This window comes from Trichosurus vulpecula, chromosome 2 (assembly GCF_011100635.1).
Source record: "Trichosurus vulpecula isolate mTriVul1 chromosome 2, mTriVul1.pri, whole genome shotgun sequence".
Lineage (NCBI taxonomy): Eukaryota > Metazoa > Chordata > Mammalia > Diprotodontia > Phalangeridae > Trichosurus > Trichosurus vulpecula.
The window spans coordinates 263,644,844-263,656,909 of record NC_050574.1 but is presented as its reverse complement, the minus strand read 5'-3'; the positions used below and the strand labels follow the sequence as shown (position 1 = coordinate 263,656,909).

Sequence of the window (12,066 nt, the reverse complement as noted above, 5' to 3'; positions counted from 1 at the left end):
TTCTTCCCTTCTTTCTCTATGTTTACCCTAAGCTGGACGTGAAAGATTTCCAAGTATTTGTTCTAGAAGACTCCCCGGGAATGATGAACAATTATTTTAAAGTGATAAGAATGATGAAATGCAGCTCTCCTGCCCTCTGAGGAACTTTTGCTGGGCATTCCTGGTAAACTTTTATTTTTGTTGCAATATTATCTATTCAACTACAAGTTCTCCAGCCATTGGTACTTTTAGACAGGAAACAGATCAATGTTAGTACCCTATACTACTAGAAAATATAAAATACCTTTTGTCAAAATTGTAAGCAGAGCCAAAAGTTTCCCTTGGTTCCACTATTTTTAAAGGCATATTTTAAAAAAGCATTTTTATCTAACTATTTCTTTGAAATACTCTAGATTAGTCTTTATCTTTGAAAACCTCCCTTTTCTCACTTCAACAATGAGATGGTATGGTCTCAATTCAAATTTTAACAATTCTAGTAGAAGGTTGAAAGGGCCTTTTTACCTGAAATATCCAGTTGCTGAAAGACTAATGCTTTGATTAAAAGCTTCTTGTGCCTGCAAAAAGAGAAGCATATTTTCCTATATGATATGGTCCAAAAGAAATATATTTAAAAAGAAACAAAAACTAAATATAACATTTCATCTATGTTTTCGTTTCTAATTTTATTCTAAAATAAGTGATCCTCTTTCTAGTCAGTAACTGCTACTTCTTATTACAAATTAAATTGACAACCTGCAATAGCATGCAGAACAATTTTCTGTTCCAGTTTCAGTGCTGGCACTTCCTTAGAGAGTCCTACTACTTTACATCTTAGACTTTCAGAGCTTCAGTAGCCAAAAAATTCATTGCCCTCTGGCCAAATTGGTGATGATTTTTAAATTTGGAATATTCATATCACATGGATCTTTAACCTCCTCAACGTAGCTCACAACCCATATAAAGATAATGTGACAACCAACCCATCCGACAGCTCTTGGCCATGTTCTCCCATGAGTTTGCTATGGGGGACAGAAAGAATGGGCATTATGTCCCATATGCTGGAGGTCTTCATCACTTTCTCCTGACATTGTGAGAGTACCAGTATGGTACTGGTGGCTGGCCATCTGCCATCCTTCACCTTTTCCTTATGAACAGCTGATCCTATCTTCCAATAATACAATTATCTAATTACCTCATGAATAGTTTGTAATGAGTTTAAAATAATTTTAAAGACTCTGCAGCAATGTTATTTTTCCTTTTTTCCCATTTTTTGTGGAGAGAGGAAGGCTAGCAATAGTATTGTCAAAAAAGTAAAAGAAAAGAAGGTCCCTGAAGCATTTTGAAAAGCACAGAATGAATAGAAGAAACTTCATAAGGAAACACAGATGAGCATGACAGCTTTGAAAGTAATACTTTGAATTTATTAGGTACTTAAAAAGAAAAGTAACTTGTACATAATGGAAACTTCTGGTTTTATGTATAATTTTCATTATCTGCTCTACTTTGTTTATAGAAATGCTTATTTAGTAGGCATTTGTTTAGAATTAAAAAAAGTTAAAGAATCTGTGAGTATCTGTGAGGGAGCTTTTTGTTTCAATATTGTGGATATGTACTAATATTAAAAAGGGAAAACAAGAATGTAAAAGTAGAATCCCATCAAATTTCTAACAGTTGCATTGAAAATATCCCTGGCTGTAATGTGTACACAACAGGCTGCAGAGACCTGACAAGGTATTTTACTCTTCAGGCAAACTGAAAAATTCTATTCCTTGTGTGTTGGCACTTGTGTCATTGTCGTAACGTATGCGATGACTCACTACAAAAGAAATACCCGTGTGCCACGGACAGTGAATTTTCTGACATTTAAATTTTTCACACGTGCCAAAGGTGATATAAAAATGTCCCTAGTTGTACATCCCTGTGTACTATGCCCTGGCTAAGGTATGGTGCAGTGGAAAGAATATTTGGGATCTAAGTGTGTACTTGAAAACCTGGCTCAGCAACTTGCCCACTGCGTGACCTCTAGTCACTTACTCTCTCCAGGCCTCAGTGTCCTCATCTGCAAAATAAGCGGGTTGGTCTAAATTATTTCTTGTGCCAGGTCCATGGTATGTGATGATCGGTTGAAGGAACTGGGGATGTCTGTCATGAAGACAACTGTCAGGGAGGACATCACCATGTTTAAGTATTTGAAGAACTGGTGCAACGAAGAAGAGTTAGACTTACTCTGTTTGGTAACAACCAAGAGCAATGGGTGGAGCTTACAAAGAGGTAAAGTTAGGTTTGATGTCAGGAAAAGTTCCAAATAATTAAGATTATTCCAAAGTGAAATGGGAAGATTCCAAAGGCTATGAACCACCCCCTCCCTAGAAGTCTTCAAACAGGCTGAATGCCCACTTATCAGATTCTTTCTGGTGGGCAGGTTTGCTGGGGTCCCTTCCGACTCTAAACACCTAGGTTCTGTGACCCAATCAAAGTTCTTGGTTCAGGACATGAAAATCTTACCTCACAGAATAATCCTTGGGAACCTTTTCTCCCAGTTGCTAAGAGTGCGGGGAATCTACCTACTCACTTCCTAGAGATTTCCTTTCTTTACCAGTTTAACCCTAGAATATTAGGTTTTTCACTCCCTAAGAAGTAGATGGCCCTTTAAACAAAATGCTCAAAAATCTAAAAGTGACCCACTAAAGTTATCAAAATTGAACCCCAAACTTCCCTTTATTCTGTTTATTTCCTCCTCACTGATTATTCAATTTACCTTGGTGGCACCTTTCAGAAGCCCTTATTAAAGCTGTTTGATTTACAAGTACCTTATTAGCCACTTTCCTTGTGGCAAGAACTGCTTCTTATTCTTTCACACGAAAAAAATCTTACCCAGTCCTTCCATGTTCCATGAGGGTTTTTGCTAATGATGGGTTCCAGACGTTTTCGAAGAATTTGACAAGCATCCTATAATTGATTTAAAAAATGAAAATTATGCTAGTAATGTTGTGAAGGAAATAGTAGCTTTGTAAAATAAAATTAATGCCAGTGTATTTAAGACAGAAAGTGGTCCAAAATTTAAAAAAAAAGCTCAATTAGGTGTAAACCACTAAATAAATCTGCAAATTGATTTACTGTCATTAATGCCTATGGATTTATGAGTATAGACAATAAGCTCTCTAAAGGTAGTGGCTCATCTTAGTTCTTCCAGTGCCGAAAACAGGGCTGTGTACACACCAGGTGCTAAAATGAGCTTCATTTGTTCTTTCAACATGTTTATTCTTAAGAACAAAGAATCTACTACTAATTCTAACAAGAGTAGGGGCAGTCTTGTCGTTTGGCAAATTGAGTATGAGTCAGCAGCATTGTGTGATTGTTACATAAGCTAATACAATGCTTGGACACGTACAGGCCTTAGAGGAAGCTGGGACCAGGCCAGTGAATTCAGTACATCCTGGAGTTAAATAAAAGTTACTTCATAAACTACATAGTACAATGAGTCTCCTGAGGCTTGAGCAGTTGGCCAATAGATGTGGACAAAAGTGACGCGGAATAATAATCTTCTTTGGAGGCCGGACTTTATATGGAGCTGGTCTTTACATGAAAGCTAAGGGATTTAGCTGGGAATGAAGGGGACACCGAATGACTTATTTAAATGGGCTGTACTTTTCCTACAGGATCCTGTAGGATTTTTCATCTACCCAAGGCATGCTGATCTCAAAGAATGCAGTCAGCTTAGTTGAACATTCCAGGAGACATCTCTATATCAAAATAAGGTGGGGGAGATCCGGCTCCAATTTAATTCAATCCAACAAATGTTTATTAAGCACCTACTATATGCAAGGGATTGCAATATAACTACTGGCAAAAGGAAAATCCACTCTACCTTTCTAACCTTGTCGCCCTCTGCTCCTCAACATGGAACTTCCCTACTCCAACCAGATTCATCATCTCACTGCCCTGCAAATTCATTTTGCATATTCTAATCTCTCTTTCTCTTTACTCATGCTATTTCCCACAGCTTGGAATGACCAACCTTCTTCTCTCCATCTCTCTACATCCCACCTATCCTACAGGCAGCATGGTAGGGGAAAGAACACTGATTAGGGTTAGAGGACCTTGTGTGTTGGCAAATTCTGACTTCACAGCTTTTATTTTTTACCTTAGGCAGGTCATTTAACTTTCTTGGACCTCAATTTCCTCCCTTAGAAAATGTGGGGAGGGAGGCGTCACACCAGACAATCTCTAAGGTCCTTTCTTGCACTAGATCTATGATCATGTAATCCTACTTCACTTCCCTTACCACTGACAGGCCGTGTAGGGAGCTCCCACAATGGGAGCTCCCCCGATCACAAAAATCAAAGATTCTTTTGTATTGTATTCTTTACTGAGGAGGAAACTGAAATTAAATGACTTATTTATGCCCACACGACTAGTTTGTATCAGAGGCAAAATTTGAATCCAGGTTTTCCTTACTCCAAATTCAACACTTTATCCAATAAACTAGATCGTGAGCTTCTAGACGATAGGAAAGATCTCTTATACTTCTTTGTAATCCTCTACCTCCCCTCCCCCCAATACCTTGAATAAGTCAGGTGCTTAATAAATATTTGAATGATTTTCCATTCTCACTTCTAAATATTTCCTTCAGGATTTACTGGGCTTCATTAATATAATGCATGTCCCAAAGTCCCAATGCAGCTTTAAACTTACATAGTTTAAATTTATTTAAAAGGTAAGCTTTAATTGCTTAGAACTACACTAAGACTTTGGGGACATTCTTCAAGCATAGAAGGCCAAGGATTAAGCTATTAGTGCTCTGATCTTACCTGTACTGCCATGCCATTGAGATCTGCCACCACAGATGCTACGGAGGGATTTGCATTAGGGACCGTTTCAGTGCTCGTTCCACGTAAGTGAATATTGCCCATTGGCATCCCTAACTCACGACTGACAACCTAACAAAGAGAAAAAGCTCTTATTAATGCATGTTCAACTCAATTCCAAAGACATTAAATACCTACTATGTGTAGGCTCTTATGCTAGAAGCTTGGAATGCAAAACAGACCCCAATTTTTAGCAGTTTATAATCTAATAATAAAACAATAATGATGATGACAATAGCTGACATTGTTTAAATACATTTATTTAGACAGCCTAGTAAATAACATTATATGACCTGATATGAATGTGAGAAAAGACAACTTTTGTATCAAAAATCTGTTTATGTTTAAAAATATTTTGCATTCCCATTTGTCTTAAACATATGTCATATATATGTGTGTATTCACATACACACACACACACACACACACACACACATATATATATATAAATATGTGTGTATGTGTACATATGTGTGTGTCATTAAGTGAAGAAAGGAAAAACTATTTGATTGGTCTGGGACAGGGGTGGGGAACCTGTGGCCCTCAGGTCACATGTGGCTTTCCAGATCCTTAAGTGCAGCCTTTTGACTGAATCCAAATTTTACAAAACAAAAAATGTACTGTACTGTACTATACACACACACACACACACACACACACACACACACAGAGTGATACATTTGAATATGAGTTGGAGTAAAGCGGAAGGTTAGCAGTGTCAAAAGATGTAGAGATGTCCAAGTGTATGAAGACTAAGAAAAGACCACCTGACTTAGAAGTTAGGAGATTATTGATAACCTTGGAAAGAATAGTCTTAGGCAAGTGGTGGCATGGGAAACCAACTTGAAAGGGTTAAGAAATGAGTGAAACAGTAACAGCCACAACGTCCAAGGACTGATTTGGATAGACTTAGCCCTTCTCAGCAATGCAAGGACCTAAATATTTTCCAAAGGACTCATGATGGAAAAAGCCATCCACCTCCAGGGAAAGAACTATGGAGTTGGAATGCAGAGTGCAGCAGGCTCTTTTCTCTTTTGTTTTGTTCTGTTTCGTTTTCTTTCTCATGGCTTCTCCCATTTGTTATAGTTCTTCTATGCAACATGACTAATGTGAAAATGTGCTTAATAAGAATGTATGTGTAGAGCCCATACTGGATTGCAAGCTGTCTGGGGGAGGAGAGAGGGGGAGAAAATTCAAAACCTTATGGGGGTGAATGTTGAAAACTGAAAATAAATAAATTAAATTTTAAAAAAAGATGTGAGTGAGAGTGGTGAGAAAGGGAAAGTGGTGAGGGCACATGATTCTTTTTAAAAGTTTGGCAATTAAAAGGAGAAAAGATGTAGGATGATAGCTAGAGAAAATGGCAGGGTTCCATCAGGCATGTCTGTGGCTGAGGTAGAGTGAAGCTGTAGCTGTTGGGAGTTGAGGAGGCTGATAAATTGGGAAGCCAGAGTGTTTGAGGGTACATCAATGGATATGGTAAAGTCCTCTCACACTCTCTGGTCTCCTCTAAGATCCTGCCCATTAATCATTATTTCTCTTTCTCTCATCTATAATGAAGAGACTATGATTTCAGCCTCAGCTCTTTGATAAATTATATAATCTCTCAAAATCTTAGTTTCTTCATCTGAGAAATGATGATTTATCTGTTTACACTCTAAAGAATTTAGAAATTATATTAATATCTTTAGAGATTAAACAAATTTGTTAGATGAGTCCTAGAGTATAATAGTAGTTGACATTTATCTAATACTTTAAGGTTTGCAAAGTTTTTTACTGACATCTCATTTAATTCTCAAAGCAATTTTGTGAGGTATTTGTTTTTATCAGTTCCTATTTTACAGATGCACACATTAAGTCTTATGGAAGTTGTGACATCTCCAGGCTCTTACAGCCACTAAAATGTCTGGAATAGGATTTAAATCCAGGCCTTCCAAGTCCAGGGCTCTGTCAAGATTACATAGGCCAAAAATAATTTGTCAGATGAGGAAACTAAGGCTTAAAGACATTAAATAATTTATCCAAGGAATTTAGGCTGAAACCTCAGCCTTGATTCAATATGAGAGTGAGGGAAGGATCCTGAAACAGTAGTGTCATTTTAAAGGAAATGGGTAGAGAGAGGTGGCCTTGGCAAAGAGAATGGCCATCTCTTGCACCAAGAAAGAAGTAAGAGAATAGAAGGGTCCTGAAGTTTAGAAGAGAGGGGCTTAGTTCCTTCATCTAACAAATGATGTTTCATCTGTATAATCTAAGTTTTCTTAATGCCACGGACAGATTTTCCCCCTATACCTCAGCTTGATAGAAATATCTCTTCAGAAGTTTCCAACAACTTTGCTTTCATTTCATATCCACAGAGTCATATTCTGAATCATAATTTGGACTTCGGTCCAATGAGATTACTATTTTTAGTTTTCGGGCCAAATATTTTTCTGGTTGCAAAATTCATAGTTTGGAATTTGGGGTCAAAAGTCAGTCTCTTTTGAATTCAGTTCAGTGAGTTGTAATAGATTCTTTCAAAATTTGGCCATCTACAAAAAGTCCTTCCTGGTCCTCCTAGTTGTTAGTGCTTTCTTCCTCAAGTTACTCAGCTTACTTATATGTGTAAATGTGTGCTCTTCCAACAGAATGTAAGCTCTTTGAGGGCACGGTCTTGTTCTGTTTGTTTTTTCTTTGTAACCCTAGCAACTAGAATAATGCTTTGTATAGAGTAGGTTACAGGCTCATATTGTTTAGAGCTAGGTGAGATCTCAGAGGCCATCTATTCCAACTCCTCATTTAACAGGTAAGGAAACTGAGGCCCAGAAGGAAGAAATAATTTGGCCAAAGGAAGCCAAGATCTTTTAGCATTTGTACTGAGGTCCTCTGACTCCAAAAGCATTGCTTCTTCTACTTGAAAGATTCTCCTCTTCTTAATAAAAGGTGTTTGATAACTGCTTGTTGAATTGAATTAAATTGTGTATTCTTCTACTTTAATACCCTAAAATACTGATTTATTAAAATGAAAATGCAAAAGTGGTATAACTGCTCTCCTTTAATTTTTCCCTCTCACTTCCCAAACATACACACACACACACACACACACACACACATACTCATTTGTTCTTACCTGAATCATTTTGGTGTGAACTCCCTGCCCCATTTCAATGCCACAATGAGTCACTAAAGCAGATCCATCCAGATAGATGTGAACTAGAGCAGCTGCCTAAGTAGAAAAAAAACAAAATCTAGTTTGGTAGTGCTTTTGACTAATGTTATAATTGCACAATTTTCTTTGAGACAAAAATCTACACATATACAGTTTGGCCAGCGGCAGGATGTCGTGCATGGAACAGAATCCTAACTCTCTTTAGTGTATGGCTCAGGAATCAGCATAAAGCTTAAACACTCAATCCAACCACACCCACCACTTAGCCCTTATCCCAATAAAGCAGCCATCAATGAATTTGATCTCAGTATATCTGCCACACCTGCATAATCCTTGGGTGGCATATTAGGCAGATACTTAACCAAGCCATTTTACTGAGATGTGGTCACTACTGCAGAGATTTTCAGGGCTGCTTATGTAAGAAAACCGATGATAGGGTGCTAGTCTAATAGCTACATGGTAAGTTAAAGCAAAATAATCATAACGCAGATGTTAGGAAAAAGTTTGATTCTAATAGTACTGAATTGGAACACTTCAAGTGGATTATCTACATGGGACTCAAGGAGCAAAAAATCATGATAGCGAAATTTTAAAAATCCAGTTTTCCACAACTAACAGAGAGAAGAAACAAGATAAAATATGACATTCACTTCTGGAAAAAAAAAAACAACTCAGTTCTCCATAAATTGGTTCATGCTTCCCTTCTCAAGGAATCAGTTTCTTTTTCTATAAGCTTGGAGTTTTGGACCAAATGATCTCTGTGATACTGTCTAAGTCTGACAGAAAAGCATGGGTGGGTGGCTCTGATCCTAGGACCAGAGGAAGGAAATAACCAGGGCTGTTGACCCAGACCAAAGAGGAGCCTGCATGCAATTCAACTGCTCTGAATTTGCAGAGCCTCTCAGTGGATTCACCACAGAAGAGAATAACTCTTTAAAGAATCTACATGCAAAGCCTCAAAGAAAAACACAACTTGAACATGTCAAACAACAATTCCTTGAAAAGTTAAAGCAAGAGGTTTTTTTTTTTTTTAAGGAGCTAAAAATAAATTTAAAAATGAAATGAGAGCAGTAAAGGAAAACATTGGAAAAGAAATAAGAACTACAGAAGAAAGATGAAAAAACATAGTAGCTTAAAACAAGAGACACAAAAGCTTACTAAAGAAAATAATTTCTTGAAATAGGTTGTTGGCCAAACGGAAGCTAATGATTCTATGAGACATCAAGAAATAATAAAATGAAGTCCAAAGAAAGAGAAAATAGAAGAAAATGTGGAGTATCTGATAGGAAAAAACAACTGTCCTTGAAAAGAGATTTAGAAGGGAGAAATTAAGAATCATTGAACTGCCTGAAATTCGTGGGGAGTTGGGGGGGGGGGGGGGAGGAGAGACCCTATTGTATATCTTATTTCAAGAAATTATAAAACTATCCAGATATCTTAGAAGCAGAGGGCAAAGTAAAAAATTAAAGAATCCACTGGTTACCTCTTGAAAAAAAAATACTCACAGGAATATTTTATCAAAAATCCAGAGCTTCCAGGTTAAGACAAAAAATTGCAGGAAACCAGAAAAAAAAGAATTCAAGTTCAGAAAAATAACAGTTGAGATTATAGAAGAGTTAGTAGATAGCCCTTAAAGGAGTAGAAACCTTGGGATAGGATATTCCAAAAGGATCTGGGTTTACAAACAAGAATATCTTATACAAGAAAACTGAAGCTAATTATGCAGGGGATAAATGGACTTTTAACAAAATAGAAGACTTCCAAGCATTGCTGATAAAAAGACCAGAACTGAGTAGAAAGTTTTATATACAAAGAGTCAAGAGAGGCATAAAAAGATAAACACAAATGAAAAATGTTAAGAGACTGAACAAGGCAAAACTTTATATTCTTATATGGGGACATGACACATGTAGCCCTTCAGCACACTATCATCCTTAGGGGTAATAGAAGGCATCTAATTAAACAGAAGGTCTTGGTATGATTCTGTTATGTTTGGATGATCTCTAAAAAAAAAAAAAAGAATGGAAAGAATGGGGAAGAAGAAAACGCTGAGATGGAAAGAAGAGGAAGTACGGGAAAAAATCATCTAATATAAAAGGAGTATATAAGTAGAACTCTATTTTACAAGGAGGGGACAATGAGATGGGTGAAGGGTAACACTAGAACCCATATCTCATCTGAACTGGTTAAAGGAGGGAAACACACACACACACACATACATACATACATACATACATACATACACACCTCTTGGGTAGAAACACATCTTACTCTACAGGGAAATAGGAGGGAGAGGAGGTAAGAGAAAGGGAGTAAATAAAATGGAGGGAAGACCAAGGAAGGTATTAGCCAGAATCAAAACAAACTTTTAAGAAGGGGGTAGGGAAAAGAAGGGAAAATATAATCAAATAAAATGGAGGAAAATATACAATTAGCCATCATGACTATGAGTATTAATGGTATGAATTCACCCATAAAATTGAAAAGGATTAGTACAATGGATTAGAAACCAGAATCCAACAATACATTGTTTAAAACAAACACACTTGAAACAAAAAAAAATACACAAAGAACAAACTAAGGGGCTGGAGCAAAATCTACTATACTGAGGCTAAAGGAAAATTAGATATGATAAACCTCTGGAGAACAGTAAATAGGAACAGAACAAAATATACATATTTGCCAGCTGTTCATGGAAACTTCGCAAAAATTGCTCTTGTATTAGGGCATAAAAACATCACAAACAAATGCCCCCAAAAAGAGAATACTAGTATTCTAGTAAGGATAAATTCAATAAAAGACCTTTGAAGTAAAGATTAAATTTTTCTGGAAATTAAATGAATTAATCCTAAAGAAGGGGGACCTCAAAGAACAAATCATAGAAATAAGCAATAATTTTATTAAAGATAATGACAAAAATGAGGCAACATACCAACTTTCATGTGATACAGCCAAATCACTACTTAGGGGAATTGCTATATCTCTAAATACATTCATCAGTAAAATAGATGGAGGAAATCAATGAACTTAGTATGCAATTAAAAAAGAAAACCAACAGATTAAAAACCCCAAATTAAACATTAAAATAGAAATCCTGAAATCAAAGGAAAGATGAACAAAATAAAAAGCAAAAAAAAAAAAACTGAATAAATAATACTAGGAGCTGTCGGGGTGTGGGGTAGGTGATGGAGTTAAAAAGTTACACCTAATTACCTAACTGCATTTTTGAGAAGAAAGAAAACATTGACAGTGAAAAACAAAATGAATTCACAATGAATGAAAAAGAGAAATCAACTATTAGGAGGTATTTTGGCCAACAATATGCCAATAAAACTAACATTCTAAATGAAATAGATGAATATTTACAAAAATACAAATTGCCCAGATTAACAGAATAGAAAATAGAGTATTAAATAACCCTATCTTAGAAAAAAAGAATTTGAACAAGCCATAAATGACTTCCTGAAGGAAAAAAACAACAGCAACTCAGGACCAGAGAGATTTATAAGTGAATTCTACCAAACATTTAAAGAACAATTAATTCCAGAACTACATAAACAGTTTGAAAAAATGATAAGGAATATATTCTACCAAATTCATTCTACAACACAAGTATAGTCTTGATATTTTAACCAGGGAGAGCCAAAACAGAGAAAATTAACCATATACTGGTATTTCCAATTAATATTGATTCAAAAAAATTGAATCAAATATTAGCAAGCAGACTGTAGCAATATGTCACAAAAATCGTACACTATAACCTAGCTGAATTTGCACTAGGAATTCAAGGCTGGTTCAATATTAGAAAAACTATAAACATACTTGGCCATATTAATAACAAAGCTAACAAAAATTAAATAATCTTATCAATAGATGCAGAAAAGGCTTTTTGAGAAGATAAAACACCATTCCTGTTTAAAAAAAATAAACACTAGAAAGCATAGAAATATAGGGAACTTTTCTTCAAATGATAAATAATATCTACCTAAAATCAAAAGCTAGTATTATCTTTTATAGGAATAATCTAGCAGCCAAGCATGAGTGTGTGTGTATATATATATGTATGTATGTATA

The 12,066-nt window shown here is 36.0% G+C and overlaps 1 protein-coding gene across 1 annotated transcript in view; it reads right to left on the bottom strand.

Annotated features, from left to right (window-relative positions):
• Positions 1–12,066, bottom strand: part of LOC118837800 (aldehyde oxidase 1-like) — a gene marked incomplete at its 5' end in the record, with an annotated part of 86,543 nt that overhangs the window by 16,226 nt on the left and 58,251 nt on the right. Inside the window, 4 exon segments of the mRNA XM_036744892.1 lie at positions 502–554; positions 2,854–2,928; positions 4,791–4,919; positions 7,954–8,049. Coding sequence (XP_036600787.1) covers positions 502–554; positions 2,854–2,928; positions 4,791–4,919; positions 7,954–8,049 — 353 coding nt within the window.